Source organism: Podarcis cretensis (assembly GCF_951804945.1).
Source record: "Podarcis cretensis genome assembly, chromosome: Z".
NCBI classification, from domain to species: domain Eukaryota; kingdom Metazoa; phylum Chordata; class Lepidosauria; order Squamata; family Lacertidae; genus Podarcis; species Podarcis cretensis.
In genome coordinates, this window is record NC_137184.1 from 48,837,448 (window position 1) to 48,860,407 (window position 22,960).

At 46.8% G+C, this 22,960-nt stretch overlaps 1 protein-coding gene across 4 annotated transcripts in view; it reads left to right on the forward strand.

Annotated features, from left to right (window-relative positions):
* Positions 1-22,960, forward strand: part of DOCK11 (dedicator of cytokinesis 11) — a 163,748-nt gene that overhangs the window by 123,577 nt on the left and 17,211 nt on the right. For 3 of the 4 annotated variants that reach the window (XM_079962609.1, XM_079962608.1, XM_079962610.1), the window contains exons 35-47: positions 302-413; positions 1,723-1,789; positions 4,730-4,777; positions 5,520-5,662; positions 6,180-6,295; positions 7,811-7,948; positions 8,713-8,895; positions 9,925-10,038; positions 12,983-13,198; positions 13,293-13,350; positions 18,889-18,995; positions 19,459-19,581; positions 22,278-22,391. In XM_079962609.1, the coding sequence (XP_079818735.1) occupies positions 302-413; positions 1,723-1,789; positions 4,730-4,777; positions 5,520-5,662; positions 6,180-6,295; positions 7,811-7,948; positions 8,713-8,895; positions 9,925-10,038; positions 12,983-13,198; positions 13,293-13,350; positions 18,889-18,995; positions 19,459-19,581; positions 22,278-22,391 (1,539 nt within the window). Of the gene's footprint in view, positions 1-301; positions 414-1,722; positions 1,790-4,729; positions 4,778-5,519; positions 5,663-6,179; positions 6,296-7,810; positions 7,949-8,712; positions 8,896-9,924; positions 10,039-12,982; positions 13,199-13,292; positions 13,351-13,872; positions 15,093-18,888; positions 18,996-19,458; positions 19,582-22,277; positions 22,392-22,960 lie in introns of those variants that run through there. The other variant, XM_079962611.1, reaches the window with a different exon arrangement.

Genomic DNA, 22,960 nt, shown 5'->3' on the forward strand with positions numbered 1-22,960 from the left:
CCAGGCCTGGCCAGTCTACTGGCTCCATATTGTCCTCCAAACAATAACAGGGGCCCATGTTGCCGTGCTTACTGCCTTCTGTGCCTGAAAAAGGGGTTTGAGCCTTGAATGCACACTACCCCAAGTAGCTCACTAGACTAGGACTCTGCCTCAGCCCTTGAGTCCATTTCAAGCCCTAAAATCTAAACAATGTGACAGATCCGTGTGGCTAGTCTTCTGGGACTTCATTACTAACAACCTTTTTTCTTTTCTTTCTTTCTGTCTTTCTTGTTCCAATTTTGGCATGTGATGATTAAAACAGATGCGGAGAAGTTCTACACGCAGCAGCATCTCCCAGTTCGGGCGGCTGGACCAGTACGAGATCCGGAGCCTCCTGATCTGCTACCTTTACATCATTAAAATGGTTTCTGAAGGTCAGTTGCTTTGCTGTGTCCAAGAAGGGTATCTTGGCCTTTCCCAGTGTCACTGCAACACGGGTGGGCCACTTAGTGATTTTTCTGCCTATTGCAGCAAATGTAATATGTTGTGCTGGGTGGTTTTTAATTGTATTCAATTGCTTCTTTTATTTATTACATTGTATTTTATTGCATTTCAGTTTGAATTCCATAAAATTGAAGCGATGATGCGATAAAACACAGTGAAATTTAAAAAGCACTTAAAATGCAATTTAAAAATCAGTAAGAATATTTAATGCAGAGACACTGCAGACTACATGAATGAATCTCATTGATCCCTGGTAGCCCATGGATCACGGTTTGGGAACCCCTCCTCTAAGCCAAACCATGAGTTAACTCAGCGCACCAGCAGCATGACAGGAAGAAGACCAAAGTGACTATGATCTACTTTTCTGGGATCCATACATTTGCTCATTAGCATTTAGAGTCATTACAGGGCTCTGATATGTGAGTTGGCTGAAAAGTAACATTGAAGGTGACTCCTGGTTGTCGCTAGGCAAAGAACTTCAACTCAGATTGCAGTTTTGGCCAGAAAATTTAATAAAGCTCAAAGCAGTTAAAGTCACAACAAGCTAAGCAGGGTAAGATGCTCCTCCAACAGTTGACCTCCCCCCAGAATTCCTGTCGTAAAGGAGCAGGGCAAGCACAGCATTGGTGTAGCAAGCAAGTGAGAAGCGCCTTTGCATTAGCCAAGCAGATCAGATCGCCTTCTCGTGTGTTGGGCCTGGGACATCTCTCTGCACTGGTGTCTCCACATCCTGGACAGCGGGGAGGGAAACAGTCTGTCTTGTCTTCTGACTTGCCCTCTGCAGATGGAGACTCACTGAGAGGAGCACCCAGCAGGAGAGGGAGTTATAGAGGCAAGAAAGGAACATGAGGCAACATTGGACCAGGCTTCTCTTCAGACACCTCGCTGGGTCTCTCTCCAGGGTCCAAGTCAATGCTTGTGGCATCCTTTCAAGGAAGCTCAGAGGTCCAACGGACCAGACGCATTCTGTCCCCACCCTGCTCATTCCCTCCCCCAGATCATTCGGCTTGAGCTCCTCCCATGCCTCGTCCTAATCCAACTAGCCTCCCTAAGATGTCCCCATGGGGCTCATGAGTATTTCCATGTTTGAAGGCCTTACTCCTCTGGCTCATGCAGGGGGGGTCACACCCCTCCACCACTCATGATAATTTCCGTTTCATGGAGGGCTCCCAGTAATTGGTACTCTGGGCTTGAGGGAGGGCACCAGACGCCTTGAGCTGTGTTTCCTTTCTATTTCAGATACCTTGTTATCTTACTGGAACAAAATATCCCCCCAGGAACTGATGAACGTCCTCGTTCTTCTTGAGTAAGTTTTTATTTATTCATTGTTTGAGAGTCTTCATCTTAAAAAGGGAAAGGAAAAGTCGTTGGATGCGAGAAAGTTGATATTTCCAAGTGGAAGAATTCCACCCAGACTACAAATCTCTGGGATTCCACTGGGAAATCAATGACTTGTGTCATTCCCAGTCTGGAAATCAGAGGTCTAAGTTCAACAGTACACATGGGAGGAGGCATCAACTGATAACAGGAATAACGATGGATCAGACTCTAATACCACCTTATTGGGAAAGGAGGAGGGGGAGGGCTGTGGTGCAGGCATATTTAGATGACACAAACTATTGAGATCTGCTCCCATCTGAGCTTAGGCCTGTGCCCAGGACTGAGTTGACCTTGGATAGATGTCCTTTACAGGGTGAGAGGGACTTTGCTCCTGCTTTTCTGTTGCTTTTGATACCATTGGCCATTGTATCCTCCTGGAGAGCTCCATTGAATGAAAGCTGGTGCAATTGTGATACAGTGGTTCAAGCCCTTCCTACAGGACCAAGTCCACAGAGTAGCATCGGGAGAGGGATTTTTGGCCCCATGACGGTTTTGTTGTGGGGTGCCTCAGGGCGCTATTTTATCCTCACTGCTATTTAATATCTACATGAAGCCACTGGGAGAGGCTGTTATAAGTGTTGGAGACACTCAGCTCTATTTCTCCATAACGTTTGAATCAGGAGAGGCTGTGCAGGGCCTGGACTGAGTAGTGGGATGGATGAAAGAAAGTAATCTGAGCTTGAATCCTGGCAGTACAGAGGTGCTGTGGGTGAGTGGTTTCTGTGTCCAGGAAGTTGGTCAGTTGCCTGCCCTGGACAGGATTACACTCTTCCTGAGGGAAAGCCACACAGATTGGGAGTGTTCCTGGATTCAGTATTGTGCTGGAGACGCTTGTAGCCTCAGTGACCAGGAGTGTGGTAGAGCTTAACCACGGTTTGTTCTGGCACGGGTGGCTCTTCCCTTGCACTTGACCCGGAAATGGCAATTCGTGCAGAATTCTGCAGCAGGGTTGCCAGCAGGACCCGTCAATACATAACACCTCTGCTCAGAGCTCTGCACTGGCTGCTAATTGGCTACCAGGCCAAGTTCAACATGTCACTACTAGTATGTAAAGCCCTTAATGGCTTTGGATTAGTTTACCTGTGGGATTGCTTTACCCACACATGTGCCCACTCGACTGCTTCAATCTGCAGAACTGGCACTACTACAGGAGCCACATAATACTAGTTCTGCTCTGGTAAGAAATCAATCTTTCAGAGTGGCAGCACCCACTGTTGACATCAGGCAGCTGCCTTCTCCCTACACCTCTTGAAACACTTGTTTAAGCAAGGCTGTCCAGACATCTAGTAGTTACACCTGCCTTATTTCTTTTTAGCTACTATTGATTCTAATAATCTTTTGAATATTTTTCATACTTGTTTTTCAACAGCTTTTTATTGATAATTTCAACGTTTTATTTTATACTATTGTAAACCGTGTTCAAGGTGGTTGTTTTTACAGTCAAGTGGTTTATAAATTTTGTTAATTTTTTTTCTTTTTCTTTTTTAAAAATAGCAGCACTGTAAAGCAGTTGTGGGAGGCTACCAATTTAGCAGAGGCACAGCAAGGGGGAAGGGAGGAAGGAACTGCTGACAACCTCTCCCTGCTCTTTGCCTGCTCAAAATCCACCTGCCAGCTTCTTCTTTTCTTGCCCTTAGGGGAAGTGATGCAGGGCCTATGTATTGTTTGCAACTTCATTTAGGCAAGCTTCATTCCTGGATGCATTCATGTAAACCTGGTCCTTTTCTGTGGCCTTCAGAGGTCAATGTAAATTGGGCTGCAGAAACGTGCTGCAATCTGGCTGTGTGTGTGTTTAGCTTCTCCTGTTCTTGTGCTGTGTTTCTTTTTTAAAAAAGCAACAACAGTAGTATGGAATTGATATTTTAAATGGTTTAAAACTATATTTCCTTGTTGTGTTTTGCTACGCATTTTTATAAGCAGTGTTGTAAAAATACCTTTCTTAAAAAGCAGGTTGTAAGTATGTTACACACAACAATAAATTAATAGGCAGGTAGAAGGGGGGGAGCGCTAAGCACCCTCCCCTGCTGAGGTTTCAGCTTTCCATCACCTGGGAAACTGCTCAGGTAGCCTCCTGGATATCCTTTAGTGGTGCCTAATGGGTGCGAAAAGAGGGGGGGCCACTAGGTGGCGCATCGGAAGATGGCTGACAATAACATCTCTCCGATCGAAAGGTCGGCGGTTCGAATCCCTGCGGCGGGGTGCGCTCCCGCTGCTCGGTCCCAGCGCCTGCCAACCTAGCAGTTCGAAAGCACCTCCGGGTGCAAGTAGATAAATAGGGACCACTTACCAGCGGGAAGGTAAACGGCGTTTCCGTGTGCGGCTCTGGCTCGCCAGAGCAGCGATGTCACGCTGGCCACGTGACCCGGAAGTGTCTCCGGACAGCGCTGGCCCCTGGCCTCTTGAGTGAGATGGGCGTACAACCCCAGAGTCTGTCAAGACTGGCCCGTACGGGCAGGGGTACCTTTACCTTTACCTTTACCTTTACCTAATCCTAATAAATGAAAATTAAAAGAGAACGAATGGAGGAAATAGAAGAGTGTCTTCATCAACCAGAATAAAGTACTTTAACCTCTTTACAAAAAAAAGCTCATATATATATATATATATATATATATATATATATATATATATATATAATATGTATAGCTCAGTGGTAGACCCAACTGCTTTGCATGTACAATTTTCCTGTTTTAATTCCCTCCAGACAGGGCTGGGGAGATCCTGGAGTGCTGCTGCCAGTAGGTGATACCAAGGCAAATAGATCAATGATCTGACTCAGAGCGGGTGGGGAGCAAGCAGATCATCCTTCCTTTACGTTTGCTTCTTGCACATGACATTTACATGGATTTTTTTCTCCTCTCTTTAGAGTGTGTTTATTTCACTTCAGATATGTGGGGAAAAGAAACATTGCAAGGTATGATTTGAGTGATGATCTGCAGAGTTGGGGAAGTGAACCATTTTTCTCCTTCCTTCCTTTGTAATGGATAAAGCAAACTGGAAAAGCAACATTAAAATACTAAAATCCTAGAATTGTCTCAGCAAAAGACTTGCCCCATAGAGCAGGATGCAAGATGTGGCATGGTCTCAACAAGCCAAGGTCCTCCTCAGGGAGCTGGACTGGGTCCAAAATGTGACCCGGAGGCTGGGTCAAGCAACAGCTCAAGGCCAAAAGCACAGGCAAGGCACAAACACGGCACGGAGGGGGAACCAGAACCAGATGCAAGGAACAAGGAGCCGGTGGCTATTGAGCAACTGGAAGGCTCAAGAGGGAGACCTCATATATTGCAGCCCCTTAGAGCACCCCCTATGACTAGCCCCAAATGCTAGTCATAAAGGAGCTCCACTGATTGCTTACACAGAAGCTACACATTGACTCTGGGTCCATAAGCAAATGCTGCTCCATTGCATTTCGGCCATGACCTTTTGGTACTGGCATTCTCAAGGACTGGGTGGTGGTGGCACCACCTGCTCCTCTGACAGCTCAAAGGGTTGTCCAGCAGGTCTCTCCCCATGTGCTTGCCTCCCAGGGTTCCTCAGCACTGGTTCAATCACTGCCTGCTACTCAAGGGCATGCCTGGTTTGTCCTCTGGAGACTCTGTGTTTGGCACCAGGTAGGCATGACATGACGCAGCAAAAATCCCTCTCTCCTTTTTCAGGGTCAATGATGCTTGGCTGTCAAAGCACATGGGCACTGACCGGAAATCCCAGACGATGCCAGCCCTCCGCAGCAGAGCTGGGGCCATGCAAACCCGTCTCCAGCACTTGAGCAGCCTGGACAGCTCCTTCACCCTTAACCACAGTAGGTGTTGAGAAGATGCTGAGGGGCAAGCAGTGTGGCCACTAGCTGGACTGCAGCATCATCCTGAGAGCTTCTGTGGCTGCTATGTGAATCACAGGAAAGAGGGGGCCCTGAATTTCCACCACATGTTTGGCAGCATCTTAGCTGAGCTACAGTTCCCAAAACCCTTAACAAAGACCCCTGCCTTAGACTATTTGTGTGTTTGAGAAACAACAACAGGGCAAATGCACCTAGGAGACTCCGCCTCCAGCCTCTGACTTCCATGTTACAGTTGGGAGCCCAAGTCAGGACCTTGATTCATCTGTGGATGTGCTGGGACTTGGACCCAGTTCCCACATATAGTAGCTTCAAGACATTCTCCTTTCAAACCACCAATAGCCCTTGCTAAAGCTCTCCAGAAAGCCTGGATTTAAACCCTGCCTGCAAATCCATTTCTGCTGTCTTCTACAATGGAAAAAGGCTGGAGAGCAACACCTGTCAATGCCACTTGCAGCATCCTGCTTTTCCTTCTTCGCAGGTGCTGGCACATCAGAGGCGGACATCGTGCACCAGGCTTTGCTGGAGGGCAACACAGCGACAGAGGTTGCTCTCACTGTCCTGGACACCATTTCATTCTTCTCCCATTGCTTCAAGGTAAGCGTTGGGCTCTGTGCAAAGAGTTCCCTTTGCTGGCCACCCCTACTCTTGCTGCTGGGCAGGCTTCTGGTGATGTTTTAGGAAGAGCCTGTCTCTTGGATGCGGCCAAAGAGGGGCACATCTTGCCATCACTCTGTTAGCACAGGGATGTCTTGTCTTCCATCCTCCTGTGTTACTATCTTTTAGCATGATGCACAGGGACCATGCTGTCAGAAAGACTTCCTGCCCTCACTGAGGCTTCCTGTGGTGATAGAACGGTGTCTGATTGCCTTCTATAGCAGAGAAAGTGGGCTTGCCAGCCAACGGTGCCCTGTGCAACTGGAGCATCCCCTCCCACCCGGGGTGTTTAATATTTCCCTTTGTGTTTTTGTTTTTAATGTGCTTTTTATTGAGGAGAAGAACAGGCGGTGCCTGTCTGGCATTCCTTTGCAGTTAGCCAAGGAGTCTAATGCCCTGATAAAAATGGATAAAACAAGAGAGGAAGATTTAATTTGTGCACTAGAGATGACTTACTGGAGGGCAAGTGGCAAGGGTCTTGTGCTCCTTGTTCAAGGCAGGTCAAGAGCGCCAGAGGGGCTCTGTCCAGCCCAGCCTCCTCTTCTCACAGTGGCCACAAAGGCCCACAAGCAGGACCTGAGAGCAAGAGCAGGACTCTCCCCTCTTGCAGCTTCCGGCAACTGCTGCTCAATAAGCACTACTGCCACCAACCATGGAGGCAGAGCATGGCCATCAGGGCTAATAGCTACTGATAGTCTTATCTTCTATGGATTTGTGCAACCCTCTTTTAAAGCCATTCAAGTTGGTGGCTATCATTACATTTGGTGAGAATGAATTCCATACATGCAAAGAAGGTATTTCTTTCATCTATCCCAAATCTTCCAGCATTCAGCTTATTTGGATGTCCATGAGTTCTGCGTAACGAGAGGGGGAGAAAAAACCTCTCTCTATCCACTTTCCCCATTTTATGCACCTGGATCATGTCCCCCACCCACCAGTCTTACTAGCCATTCCTCCAGACAACAAAGCCATTCCTTAATCATTTTGGTTGCCCATTTTCTCAGCCTTCTCTAGTTCTCCAGTATCTTTTTTGAGGTCCAGCGACTTTCTTTCCAAATTGTTACAAGTGGCATCTTCACAGCTTTCTTCTGACCTATTAGAAACCCATGGAGTCCACTGCTCTGGGTCCTCTAACCAAACCCTTGCCAGCCTTCTAAAAGTGAGCATTGGTATGCTTATGCTGCTGTTCAGATTTTAAGTTACATTTTTGTGATGTAGCAGTACCACCTTGGTTCCAGAAAATGCTGCCCCCCCCAAAAAAAACCCCAGATTATATTTTCTGTTACCATTTGTGGCCCCTACTCTTTTGTACTCATTCAGCACTAATTTGGTGCATGCATTCAGAGGTGTGTTATTTGCCTACTCAGTCTGGGGCAAGTGCCAATAAGCTGTTTTCTGGAAACATGTGCTTGCTGTGCCAGCCCACCAAAATGAACCCTCAACCATTTTTTCCAGAACCAGCTCTTAAACAATGATGGGCACAACCCACTGATGAAAAAGGTGTTCGATATTCATATTGCCTTCCTCAAAAACGGGCAGTCAGAAGCAGCCCTTAAGCATGTCTTTGCCTCTCTGAGAGCTTTCATCAACAAGGTAGGTGAAGGAGAGTGATTCTTGATGATTGTTATTTATTTTATTTATGGACTGCTTCCCAAGAGATATCCTGAAGCAATTCACTAGATAGATGTGAACTAGCCTCTATTTACCACAGCTGATTCACCAGCTTTGTGGAGGGGTTCCTATTTTACTCCCACATTGAGAAGTTTTGACCTATAAAGCCTTAAACAGCTCAGGACTGAAATACCTCAAGGACCACCTCTCCCCATATGAACTCCCCAGACCCTGTGATCATCATCTGAGGCCCTTCTTTGTGTGCTTCCTCCACAAGAGGCTCAGAGGGTGGCAACAGGGCCTTTTCTGCAGGGACTTCCCATTTCTGGAATGCTCTCCCCAAGGAGGCTTACCTGGCAACATCTTTGCATATATTTAGGCGCCAGGCAAAAAACCCCGTTTATTTTCCACCAGGCCATTGGCTTTTAGCTGCCTGTGGCTTCCATCAGTGAGTGGGATATTTTAGTCCTGCCCTTTAAAACTATGAACAAGTTTGGGGTATTTCTTTATGATGGTTTTAGTGCTGTTCATTTACTGTTGTTAAGCTGCTTTGAGCTACTTTTGTCTAAAAATAAAAAGTGATTGATCAGTCTAATTCATTAACAATATCTTATAACCACTTCCAAGATGATGGGCACATGATTAGCTGAAACTTGTCATGCTTTTTAAGAAGGGAACGTTGTTCTTCTTGCTGCCCCCACCTTTGCCCTGCCTTTAACCTCTGCCTGACCTTCCACCCCATCCAGTTCCCCTCTGCCTTCTTCAAGGGAAGAGTCAACATGTGTGCCGCCTTCTGCTACGAGGTCCTCAAGTGCTGCACATCCAAGCTCAGCTCAACCCGTAATGAGGCCTCTGCCCTCCTCTACCTCCTCATGAGAAATAACTTTGAGTTCACTAAGCGGAAAACTTTTCTAAGAACCCACCTCCAGGTTAGTGAAAGGGGAAGTCTTGGCAGGGCGTGGGTGGAGGGGGTGTTGAGGGGGCAAAGGGAGCTGAATGCAGGATCTGGCACATGGGGCCAGCATTGCATGCAAAGAGCTCAGCTCCCTTCCAGGTTTGTTTACACGACTTTTATGTTAACTGTTTCGCTCCCACAGAGGCACATGGAGGTTTCATATATATTTCCCCTGTGTGTGGTGAGTTCTTCAAAAAATGAAAAGGCAGGGTATGGAATAGGTTCATGTGAAATATTTTAATGCAGTTCAAACACATGAATCATTCTGCTGTTCTTGTAAATTAAATCTCCAGAGTAAAAAGTTGTGAATGTGCTAGAAGGGTGTTCTGGGAGTGGGCACGTTTATTTATTATTCCATCCCCTCCGAGGAATTCTGAGCAACGTACATCATTTGACAGGCCCCTCCCACCTTTGATGCTCACAGAAACACTGCCAGGAAGGCTGAGAGAGAGTGATGGCACAAACCCACCCACAACCTTCATGCCTGAGTGGGGATTTGAGGCCAGGTCTTCTCCCCGCTAATCCAGAACTCTAGCCAGTAAATCACACTGGCTCCCAGCTGTACAAGGCACCATTTTTGCAATGTCCCTTGATCAGAAGGAGGCCAATCTAAAATGATGATACATCTAGAGGTAATAACAAGCAGCCTTCTCCAAGAGCAGATGTGCCCCCTCCCCCCATCTGGAATTATTCATGCCTGAAACAGAAACCCAGTGGAACCATCTGCTCCCACCAGGCACAAATTGGAAGGAGCTTGTCTCAGAGCATCATCCTGTGCAGAGCTGCAGCAGGCACCCTCCCCTATGTGAGCAGCCAGTTTGCTCACAGGAGGTTCTCATTTAAGTGGTCATTTTCTTGCAATGTTCAGTTTAGGAACTACCATCCTGGGGGAAACTTGGTTGTGTGTGTGTGCAAAATTGGCATTCCTTTGATTTCCAGTTGACTGATGTGGGTTTTCCAGCCTGTATAAGTCTGAAAACAAAGCCTTCTGCTTCTTCAATAGATCATTATTGCGGTAAGCCAGCTGATAGCTGATGTGGCACTTAGCGGAGGGTCGAGGTTCCAAGAATCGCTCTCAATTATCAATAACTTTGCCAACAGTGACCGGCCAGTGAAGGTAAGTTTGATTCAACGAATCAAAAAGAAGAGAGAGGCCAGGCCAATAGGAACATAAAAAGCTATATGCCAAGTCAGACAAGTGGCCTATCAAGTTCCATACCCTGACTGGCAGCCGCTCTCCAGGGTTTCAGGCAGGGGACATTCCCAACCCCACCTTGGAATGCATTGGGGACCTTCGGCATGCAAAGCAGAAGCATATTTATCCTGCTTATGAATGGTTGGAAATAACCTCAGCTGAAGTCCATGGCGTGAAGGAACAGATCCAGGAGTACAAGTCCAGCAAAGGATGGGACAGGGTTGTAATAGGTGAGGGGGTAACAGTGGCACAGGAAACTCAACCCCCTGACTGACAGCTTTACATGCATTTGCCTCTGCAACCAAACATCCTGCGGATACTTTCTCAAGTTCTCCTTTCTCTGGACTTATTTTTAATGGCACTGCAAAATATCACATCTGGATCTCATCTAAAACTGAGCCATAATTTTTTTTTTGGAAAGTCGTGGCTCAGGGTTGGGGGTATGGACAGATTCATGAAACCTACAACCACACCTCACCTTGTTCATTCCCACACCAATTGATGACATCAGTCATCTTATTTTGTTGGGGAGGGGAGGTGTCCCTAGTTGCTGACAGACATAATTTTCTTCATTGCCATCAACGCCACACAAAACTCTAGAGTGGGGGTGGGAAGCACTGCCTTCACTCTGAGTTGGCTTTGTGACAATTCTGTTTAGTCATGAAGCCAAATCAGAGTGAGGGCTAAGGTTTTCAGTCTGGGGTGGTGGGCAAGAATGACACTAATTACCAACCACCACCAGCATATCAACTGCAAGTAAGTTCACCCCACAATTCACCCCTGTTTATGCCTCTCCAGGTTGCCAAAACAGCCTCCTAGCTTTGCACCCTGCACACAGGTAGTGAAACTGGCAGGGTGGTGGGGTGCTTTTGGCTCATCCCTGAAAACATGTATAATTTAAAACATCCAAAAGCAGTTACCTTTAAAAGCATGCTAAAAGCAATTACAATTAAAAGCATTCTTCCATCCAGTGATTTTGAGGTTGCTAGGAAAAGTGTTCTTCAGCCACGAAGTGCTTTGAAGTTTGATAACAGTGGAGGCAGGCACACTTCACTAGGGTGGCATTTCACAACCGGGGAGCCATCACCTTTTGAAGAACAGGTGTGGGGGCTTCCCATTTTGATGGGACTGGTTAATTTTCCTCAGCCCTGCGGTCACCTCTCCCTCCCCTGCAAAAAACTCTGCTGTTAGTTCCACATAATGGGGGGTGGGGGTGCAAGTAGTACAAATTAGTAGTACTAATACCAGCTTGGGAGGAGGGGTGCGGTTTAGATGAGGAAACTGCAAAGAGGGGTAAACATTTCTCTGTTGCGCAGATCTGGCATGAGGCAGCGGGGGTGGTGGCACTGCTGCTTTTACATTGAGATAAACTCTTCTGGAAGTTGGGAGATCTCTTGTTTGGGGCAGCAATACTTCCAAATACCAGCTGCTGAAAACAGCAGAAGGGGAGAAGGCACTTGTGCTTGAATCCTGCCATTGGCCTGATCCAGCAGGCTCTTCTTGTGTTCTTATCTGACCCTAGAGGCTTCTCCAGACAACCTATTTAGAGTTCAATTACCCTGATTCGCTTGTGCAAAGCTTATGCAGCAGCTGATTAGGGAGGGGTGCCGTACATCTGTGCTAGAGCATCTGCTTTGCATGCAGAAGATTCCAGGTTCAATCCTGGAATTCAGTTCAAGAAGGACACTGACAAACTGGAACGTGTCCAGAGGAGGGCAACCAAAATGGTCAAAGGCCTGGAAACGATGCCTTATGAGGAACGGCTAAGGGAGCTGGGCATGTTTAGCCTGGAGAAGAGGAGGTTAAGGGGTGATATGATAGCCATGTTCAAATATATAAAAGGATGTCACATAGAGGAGGGAGAAAGGTTGTTTTCTGCTGCTCCAGAGAAGCGGACACGGAGCAATGGTTCCAAACTACAAGAAAGAAGATTCCACCTAAACATTAGGCAGAACTTCCTGACAGTAAGAGCTGTTTGACAGTGGAATTTGCTGCCCAGGAGTGTGGTGGAGTCTCCTTCTTTGGAGGTCTTTAAGCAGAGGCTTGACAACCATATGTCAGGAGTGCTCTGATGGTGTTTCCTGCTTGGCAGGGGGTTGGACTCGATGGCCCTTGTGGTCTCTTCCAACTCTATGATTCTATGATCTCCAGGTAGGGATGTGAGAGACTTCTGCCTGAAACCCTGGACTGCTGCTGCCAGTCTGTGCTGACGATACTGAGCTAGCTGGATCCAGGGTCTGATTCAGCATGAAGCAGCTTCCTGTATTCTTAAACCATGCACTTTATTGAGCACTAATTCTTAATGGTTTATGGGGCGATTATGACCACAAGTATTCATTGTGCATTCATCCTGATCTGCTTGTGAGGAGTTTACACATCTTCCTGTTAGGAATTAATTTAGCTCAGGCTTTTATATCATAGAATTGTAGAGTTGGAGAAGACCCCGAGGGTCCTCTAGTTTAACCCCCTGCAATGCAGGAATCTCAGCTAAAGCATCCATGACAGATGGCCATCCAGCCTCTGCTTAGAAACCTCCAAGGAAGGAGAATCCACAGCTGCACAAAGGAGACTGTTCTTTGTATTTCCCCATCACTTTCCAAACTGCAAAATGTCTCTGTGTTTTGGGGTTTTTTAAGTGAGAGTGTTGTGCTCGGGAGCCATTCATCCATTTCAAATGCACAAACAAAAGTTAGTAAGAGCCTCTGCTGTGCCTGGCCATTGGCCAATCTAGTCCAGCATCTAATTTTCACAGTAGCCAACAAGAAGTTCCAGAATGTGCTTGAATCCCACAAACACAGTAAAGAGGCACCCCCAGCCTCCCGCTTCACATCTGCCTTCACCCTGACTCTTGGCTTTTTCATGTCAGTCGACGTCTTTTCCGTCTGAAGTGAAAGACCTCACCAAGAGGATCCGGACAGTGCTGATGGCCACAGCTCAGATGAAAGAGCATGAGAAGGACCCTGAGATGCTGGTTGACCTGCAATACAGTTTGGCCAAGTCCTACGCCAGCACTCCAGAGCTGAGGAAGACCTGGCTGGACAGCATGGCCAAGATCCACTTCAAGAACGGAGATTTCTCCGAGGTAATTCATTGCTTTGCCTGGCCCTGGGCTGCCTGGATGAGACATGTGGGGCTGGGGGTTATTCATGGCACTAAACTCTGCCCTTGTTTTGCAGGCAGCCATGTGTTACATTCACATTGCAGCTTTGGTGGCAGAGTTCCTTCATCGAAAAAGTAAGTGATTTTGAAGAAGTTTCAAGTGTGCAGAACTTCGGAAGGTTTGTTTCGTGCTGCAGGGCAATTGCAGTTGCGTTGTGGAGTGTGGGCTCGTTTCTGCAGTTCTTGCATCATCTTGAAGCTGGCACACCATCCCGTGTTTTCTTTGTTTTGTAATGGATTGCTTTTGGATTCTGCTGGCTTCGAGCCAGAGTCATTCCCACAATGGAGGAAGTTAGAGCCCAGGAGGATCTGGACCTGCCTGAGGGAGGGAGCAAAGTGGCAGCAGAGGCTGAGCTGAACCTTGGGTGGGTGAGGTTATGACACTGTAGCTACATAGTCTTATAGCCTGGGTAGCCATCCATCAGGGATTGTTTGATTCCTGCATGGCAGGGGGTTGGACTAGGTGTGTCCCTTCCAACTCTACAATTATATTCTTCTATCCTCCACCCCTAACCTTATAGGGCTGCAGCACCAGCCCCTCAGCAGTAGAAATCCAGCAATTTAGCAACTGCTAAATTGTAACTTCACTTCTTGCAGGGAGGGAACCAGGCAGAGGGCCTTCTTGGTATTGGTGCCTGCCCTGTGGAATGCCCTCCCATCAGATGTCAAAGAGATGAACCTGACATTTAGAAGACATCTGAAGGCAGCCCTCTTTAGGGAAGCTTTTAATGTTTAATAGGTTATTGTAATTTAGTGTTCTGTTGGAAGCCGCCCAGAGGGGCTGGGGAAACCCAGCCAGATGGGCGGGGTACAAATTATTATTATTATTATTATTATTATTATTATTATTATTATTATTATTTTATTTTTATTATTATTTCAGTCCCATGATGAGGCCTGAATCCTGATTGGAAGGTATCCAAATGGTTCGCATTCTCCAGGCATGCTTGGAGTTGTTCAGCAACATAGTGGGTGGAACTGAGTTAGGTTTTCCTCAGAACAGACCCACTGAAATTAATGAAGGTAGGTTCATTAATTTCAATGGGTCTACAATGAAGGAAAGTGAGTTGACTAAGACCCAGTATTTTTTGGAAAATGTACATGACTTTTCTGTCATCACCTGATGCCTTCACTTTGTGAATACAGTTCTCTGTCCTCACACACACTTGTATTGGAGAAATGCATAAGTATGTGCCATTTATTTATTGTTAAAAAGAGAAGTGGGACCCTTGCCAACCTTGTTGTGGATTTGGAATAGAATAAGGAACAAGCGCATGTGGTTTGCGGTTCATTGCTGCACTGGATTAAAATGGACTTTCCAGGGACCATTCCACCTCGCAATGTCAGAAATTAAATTCATGACTGTAGTACTTCATAGAAGGCAAACAATGGTTTCTGCAAAACTGAACCTGACTCTTTAGTCCAGGGCGTGAGGAGGGAGAAAGGGGCTTGTACAGGCATAATAATAATAATAATAAAAAACAACTTTTATTTATATCCCGCCCTCCCCGGCCGCAGTCAGGCTCAGGGCAGTTAACATCAAATATATAACATTAGTATAAAATCAAACAATATTTAAATGACAGGTCAAAATCAAATTAAAGTCTAATTAGATGGCTTTCCGCAGGGTTAGGGTTGGGAACAGTAAGTGCTCATTGGCCCAACTGTTTACGCTGGTCTTATATGGGCCTGTGAGAATGCTGGGAGGCCCCTTTCATATTAGTTCTTATAAAAAAAGAAAAGGGGAGTCAGGCTGAGCCTGACCAAAGGCCAGGCGGAGCAACCCCATCTTGCAGGCCCTGCAGAAAGATGTCAAATCCCACAGGGCCCTGTCAAATCCCACAGAGCCCCTGGCCCTGATTGAGGCCAGCCTAATCTCTCTGAGCCCTGGGATCTTCAAGGTGTTATTATTTGTAGACCGTAAGGTCCTCCATGGGACATACCAGGAGAGGTGGTCCCATAGGTACGAGGGTCCTAGGCCGTATAGGGCTTTAAAGGTCAAAACCAGCACCTTAAACCTGACCCTGTACTCCACCGGGAGCCAGGGCAGCTGGTATAGCACTGGATGAATGTGAGCCCACGGCGAAGACCCCGAAAGGAGTCTCGCCGTGGCATTCTGCACCTGCCGGAGTTTCTGGGTCAGCTTCAAGGCAGCTCCACATAGAGTGAGTTACAGTAATCAAGCCTGGAGGTGTCCATCACATGGATCACAGTGGTGAGATCAGGGTTTAAGAGGTAAGGGACCAACTGCTTAGCACGGCGGAGATGGAAAAATGCCGCCTTTGTTGTGGCTGCAACCTGCACCTCCATGGAAAGGGAGGCGTCGAGGATTACACCCAAACTCTTGACAAAAGACGCTGGCACTAATTGTGTCCCCGCAAGTGATGGAGTTGGCCCCCCAACCCCAAATTGTCCCAACCCAGCCAAAGGACCTCTGTCTTCGAAGGATTTAGCTTCAACCGGCTCGCATGCAACCATCCAGCCACAGCTTCCAGACATCTGACCAGTGTGTATGGGGCCAAGTCAGGTCGGCCGTCCATCAACAGATAGAGTTGGGTGTCATCAGCATACTGATGGCAGCCCAGACCAAACCTCCGGACAAGCTGGGCGAGGGGGTTCATAAAGATATTAAAAAGCATCAGGGAGAGAATTGCACCCTGCGGGACTCCACACACCAAAGAGTGGTGCAACAACAGCTCCTCCCCTAACACCACCCTCTGTCCCCGACCAGAAAGGAAAGAGCGCAGCCATTGTAAGACTGTGCCCTGAATCCCCACGTCAGCAAGGTGGTGGTCCAGGAGTTCGTGATCGACCATGTCGAAGGCTGCTGACAAGTCTAAAAGGATCAGCAGCCCCGACCTGCCTCAAACCAACTGCCTACGGAGATCATCTGTTAGGGCAACCAAAGCTGTCTTAGTCTCATGACCAGCACGGAAGCCGGACTGGAATGGATCCAAGGCCGATTTTTCATCCGGAAATCCACCAAGCTGTTCTGCATCCACTCTCTCTATCACCTTACCCAGATACGGAAGATTCGAAACTGGGTGACAATTGGATAGATCTAAAGGATCTAATGATGTTTTCTTTAAGAGTGGACGCACCACTGCCTCCTTCAGCTCCCCTGGGAATGTCCCCATGCCAAGGGACAAATTAATGATGCCACACAGGGGGGCCTGCGCCTCATCTGGACACGCTCTAATCAGCCAGGATGGGCACAGGTCAAGAGGACAGGTGGTGGGCTTTCCAGCTCGGAGGAGTCTGTCCACATTGGCTGGGAGTATCCGATGTGGATGTGGTCCAATACTGGCTCTGAAACAGTTGAGGGGCCTCCAGTTCTGTTATTGTGTCCAAATTGGCAGGGAGGTCACGGAGCAACAAAACTTTCTCCGTGAAAAAGCTCGCAAATGCCTCGCAGCTGTGTGTCAGATTCATATTTAAATCTGGCCTTCCAGATACCCAATTATACTAAAAGGTTGTGCCGGGCAAGAGCTAGCGGATGCAATGGAAGCTGCGAAGTAAGATTTCTTAGCAGCTTTCATAGCCATCTCATAGGCTTTCATAAGCGTCCTATATGATGTTCTTGACACTCTGTCGCAGGCTCCCTGCCGTACTCACTCTAGCCGTCTGAGGTCCCGCTTCATTTTCCGGAGCTCCTCAGTGAACCAGGGGGCCCAGTTTCTGCAGGGTCGCAGAGGGCATCTAGGTGCGATCTCATTGATGGCTGCCAAGAGCCGGGTATTCCAACCCTCAACAAGCTCACCCAATGAGCCGCCAGGGGGAGCAGGGTCCCACAAGGCCTGATGGAATCTATCAGGGTCCCTCAGCCTCTGCGGGCGAGCCCAAATAGGCTCGCCACCTAAGCAGGGTGGGGGTGGAAAGTCAATCCTGGCTTTCAGAGCGTAGTGATCAGACAATGGCACCTCCACAAAGGGGGCCATGATCACTTCTACGCCTGCTCCAAGGACCAAATCCAGCATGTGGCCTGCTTGATGTGTGGGGCCCGAAACAAACTGGGAGAGCCCTAGTGTTGCCATGGAAGACACCAGGTCCAGAGCCTATGAGGAGGGAGTGGCATCAGCATGGACGTTGAAGTCTCCCAATACCAGTAGGTTAGGGAACTCCAAGGCCCAGCCGGCAATCACCTCCAGCAGGCCTGACAGGGTGGCTGCCAGTGCACTAGGTGGCCGGTACACCAGCCAGACAGCCAAGCTCACCTCGGTGCCCTACACCAAGCCAAGACATTCAATGCCGGGGATCGATGGTGCTGGCAGAGCCCTGAAAGAGCAATCTTCTTGGATTAACAATGCCACCCCTCCCCCCCGGCCCACAGTCCGCAACTGGTGGAGGACGGAGAAACACTAGGGGTAGGGATCAGGCCTGGGATCCAAATGCACCCCTCTAATCTTGCCCTCCTCAGCCTTCACCAGCCTTACTTCATACACAGTCCCATGCAAAATTGGGTGTATTTGCCAGGCTGAGATGTGCCCTTGGGTAAGGTGATTGAGAGAGCGGTTGCTGAACAGCTTGGTGGATTTCTGGATGAAAAATCGGCCTTGGTCATGGGAACAAGACAGCTTTGGTCGCCCTAACAGATGATCTCCGTAGGCAGTTGGACTGAGGCGGGTCGGGGCTGCTAATCCTTTTAGACTTGTCAGGAGCCTTCAACATGGTCAATCACGAACTTTTGGACCACCACCTTGCCGACATGGGGATTCAGGACACAGTCTTACAATGGCTGCGCTCTTTCCTTTCTGGTTGGGGACAGAGGGTGGTGTTAGGGGAGGAGCTGTTGTTGCGCCACTCCTTGGTGGGAAAAAATGCTTAAATTTACCTCCGCCCCCCCCCCCCAAAAAAAAACAAGAGTCCTTTTTGTTGGGAATAACCCAGAGAGAAATCCCCAGGTGCCAGAAAAGTTTATTTATGTATGCAACAACAACAGCCCATGTTCTGTTAGCCCCAAAATGGAAAGTGAGCAAGGTCCCTTGTCAAGAGGACTGGCAATTTAAGATGTTAGAATATTCAGAACTTGCAGGCTTAACACACAGAATAAGAGAGCAAGAATAACCTATATTTAAAGGAGAGAGGTAAATATTTATTGAATATATGGAAAATTATTGTACACAGCTGAAAACTCTGGCACCATTAAGATAAATTCAACAGAGTAAACAATATTGGATTGATGTAAAAGTGGGGAATTGATTTGAATGGCTATACAGTAGTAAAATATGCAGGAATGTACGATATGTAATATGAATCATGGAAGGAGAAGAAGGGAAGTCATTGGATATTTTAAAGTTTGTAAAATGTTTATTTTGAAATGTAGAAAAGAGATTTTTGCAGGATTTCATATGGTTGTAAATTGTACTTCATTGTTCCTGGCTTGTAAGCTGCTTTAAGAGGCATTTTTTCTTGAAAAGCGGTGGGCATATTTATTAAAGTAAATAAATGAAACAATGAGCAAATCATGCATGAGACAGCTAGATTCCATGCCCTGCAATGCAAACACACAGACAGCAGTCAATGCTAGTGACGCCAGGTGCAGGTAAAATGTGAGATGCATAATCTCCATGTGGTTTGTTCCCTTCCCACTGATCTTTCTCCTTCTGACTGTAGAACTATTTCCAGCTGGATGCTCATCTTTCAAGAAAATTACACCCAATATTGATGAAGAGGGGGCGATGAAAGAAGACGCGGGGATGATGGACGTTCATTATAGTGAAGTAAGGCAGGCTATTGTACACTGACAGCAGAATGTGTGTGCAGTTTTCATGAAGACTCCAGCATGCAGTGTGGGAGATTTATATTTGTCCTAGTTAGAGACCCCCTGTCCCGCCCCCGCCTCCAATGATAATTGTAAGATTGGAGGGAGGCTGTTATTGGGTTAAGGTTAAGGTTTACAAACACACCACACATTTACTGTGGTCTCAGTGAAAATTGTCATTATCTGCCTGCTATTTTTTTAATTGTAAAAAACAACAACTGGATTGCTGGGTGGTGATCGCACTATTCGAATAACATCTGGTTGTGCTCTTAGGATGGAACCGTTCCAAACAGTCATCTGATCTTGTTCTGCATTTTCTGCTGTGTTGATTTCTGTCCCTTCAGAAAAAGCACGATGATCCCAGCAACTTTCCCCTTGTTTAATCTTTTTTTAAAAAAAATAAAATAAAATTCTTCCTTCAGGAGGTCCTGGTAGAGCTATTGGAGCAGTGTGTTGATGGCTTGTGGAAAGCAGAGCGTTATGAAACCATCTCGGAGATTTCGAAGCTGATCATTCCAATCTATGAGAAACGACGCGAGTTTGAGGTACTGGCTCACAACACAATCCTATATGCACATCTGTTGAGAAGTAAGCTCCATTAAGTTCAGCAGAAATTTGCCTCAGGTCAGTGGACAGCCTTCACCAATCAGGTGCCCACCAGATGTTTGATGGGCTGCAGTTCCCATTCACTCTGGCCACTGGCCACAGAGGCTGTTGGCTGGGGTTGGAGGGAGTTGTACCCTTGGAACATCTGGACAGCATCAGGAGGGAAGACATGGAATCCAAATCAGCCTTTCATTATAGCAGCCCTCCATACAGGGGATGGCCACCAAAACTGTGACTTAAGGCTCATAGCTAACTTCATGGGGACTGAGAAGCTTAACATGTGACAGCATCCCTGCTGCACCCTGGAACCTGTGCCATGTGGGGAGGAGAGTTCCTGGCCAAGCAGAGTGTACCCCATGCCCACATTTAGACCCTGCTGCAGTCACCAGGTGAAATAGATATTTTATCCCAGCTGCCTTTCATCAAATAGCCTAAAAATTCCCTTAGTGCCTCCTGACATCTCTCAAGGAAGTACAGAACTTGGCACTAGACATAGCATGGCATGTTAAAGGAGACTCCAAGGTTTTAAATTAAGATTTAAAAGTTCATTAAAAAGATAAAAAGTGGTTCTTAGGAAAAATGTTTAGATGCAAGAAACCTTACAGGCGTGCAAAAACATCCTCTCCACTTGAAGCAGAAGCAGAACTAAGGAAAGAATTAAATTCCGTCCACTCTGCTTGAAAATAAAAAGGTCCCTTACCTTTTATACTGAGCTTGTACTGAGCAAGCTTTCAGGTCTTCAAGACCTGATCTTCAGGCTCAGTAATAACAACACTTAACATTTGTGTTGTGCTTCCAACTGCAAAAAGCACTTCAAATGCAATATCTTGTAATCCTCACAACAACCCTGTGTCAGGCTTCCTCAACCTCGGCCCTCCAGATGTTTTGAAACTACAATTCCTATCATCCCTGACCACTGGTCCTGCTAGCTTGGGATCAATGGGAGTTGTAGGCCAAAAACATCTGGAGGGCCGAGGTTGAGGAAGCCTGCTGTAAGTGGTAGTATCCCCTCTATTGCAAAGCAAAGTTGTGGGAGATTGAGGGTAAGGAAGGGCAGCATGCCCAAGGCTACCTGATGAGTTCATGGCAGAGGTGAAATCTGAGCTAAGGAGGGAGGAACAAAGAAGTTTAAAATTTTGGCAGCTTTTAGGCTTGCCTTTACATTGAAGAGTGCAGGAGAAGAGCCCTTCTGGATCAGACCATGGCATATCTAGTCCAGCATCCTGTTCTCACAGTAGCCAGCCAGATCCCTGTGGGAAACCAGCAAGCGGACCCAAGTGCAAGAGCATCTGATACTCAGAGGCACAAAGGCCTCTGACAGTGAAGGGAGAGCTTAGCCACCTAGGCTAGTAGCTGCTGATAGCCTATTCCTCCATGAATCTGTCTGGTCCTCTTTTATAGCCATCCCAATGGGTAGCCATCCCTGCCTCCTGTGGCAGCTGTGTGGAGGCTTTCCTTCGCAATATTCAACTGCTTAGTAATATTCAACTGCTTGCTACCTTTATTTGGGTGGTTTTTTTAAATGAACCTCTCTGTGTTTTTAATATCAATTCAGAGACAAAAACGAGAAGCTACGGCAACAACACAAAAAGAATCAGCAGTGAAAGATGGTTCTTTTCCTTAAAAAAATAAAAATAAATAAATGACTTTTCTTGATATGTATATATTTTAGGTTAACAACAACAACAAACAAGACACATATAACATAACTTGACTATAAATTTAATTCCAGTGCTGCTTGGGGATGCACAAAAAAAGGAAAGTCCCAAACAACCATGGAAAAGATGTAGAAGCAGCGATATGGAAGGCCCGCAGAGATAATTTATGAAATTTAATTTATAGGTCAAAATGTTTACGTATAATACCTGTCCATAAAGGACAATGAAAATCTGAGGAAAGGGCTATTCCCTGTTGTCACAAAACAAATTCAGCAAACAAATCCAGACATTCTAAAAACAATTATAATTAAAACATCTCAAACCAATTCAAGCTTAAAAGATCCTAGAAGCTGTTGAAGTTAAAAACATTCTTCCATCCGATGATCTTAGGGTTGCCATGTATGTTATTATTCAGCCTCCACATATCTAAGCAAACAGGGATGTATTCAAAATCCTCCTGAAAGTTACTAATGATGGTGACAGGTGCACCTCACTAGGGAGGGCATTCCACAACTGTGGAACCACCACAGAAAAGGCCCTGTCATGGATCAGTGCCAACCGGGCAGTCCCCAGTGTCCAAGAATGATAAAATCAATGCTGGAGACCAAACACTGAAGACCAGGAGTGGGTGAGGGTGTTCAGAGGTAAACAGCCGAGCAATTGCTTCAGGGTTTGTGCGGTGTGTGTGTGTGTGTGTTCACACTTACTCATTCTTCCCCATTTGTCAAACAACTGGGAGACAGGTCAAATCCCGAGCTCTGCTCATGATGCAGAAAGAGCCCCAACTCTGAGCCAGTGGTGCACAGCCATCCTCAACTCTCCAGTGAAAGTATCACACGTAAATCTTTGATGGCAAAGCACAGCTCCTTGGGTTGGTTCTCAGCCCCACAACAAAGTTTGCAGATGGTGATAAGCAGGCTTTGAGCTTTAGCAGGGCTTGAACCATTTGGCCAATTCTGTTTTTGCTTCATCTCCAGAAACTTACGCAAGTGTACAGAACACTTCACGGCGCTTACACTAAAATCCTGGAAGTGATGCAGACTAAAAAAAGGCTGCTGGGCACTTATTTCCGAGTTGCTTTTTATGGACAGGTAAGTGTCTCAGTCGCTTGGGGAGTCGCTCAGTGGCAGAGCATCTGCTTTGGTTGCAGAAGGTCCCAGGTCCAGTCCCCAACCACATCTGCACAGAGGGCTTGCTGCTGGATTGCTGCTGCCTGTCAACGCAGAGATGGACCCTTGGTCTGACTGGTATAAAGCAGCTGCCTCCTATGTTCCCCAGACTGACAGCTGACGTGATCAGCACCAAAAGCCTTGATCTTAAGTGGCCTTTGCAAACTAGTCTTTTCCCCCTCTACATTAGAAATCGCAAAAATTATTTTTAGAAATTAGCTTGTTGTCCACAGGCACAAGTGAGTGATGTAGCTATGCTTGGCAAAGGAAATTAAAACCTGTGTTCAGAATGCAACATTTACATCTGGACAAGCTGCTTTCTATAACCTTTATAAATCATGCGGGTTGGGGAAATTTGCACCACTTTTGCACTCTTTTGCTTGCTGCTTTGCATAATCTATTCTGGTTTTGTCTAGTGATAAGATGGGAAAGGGAGCTAAATCCTCTCTATTTTCCCACTCACTCTTACTAATCTACTCCTTTAACATCTG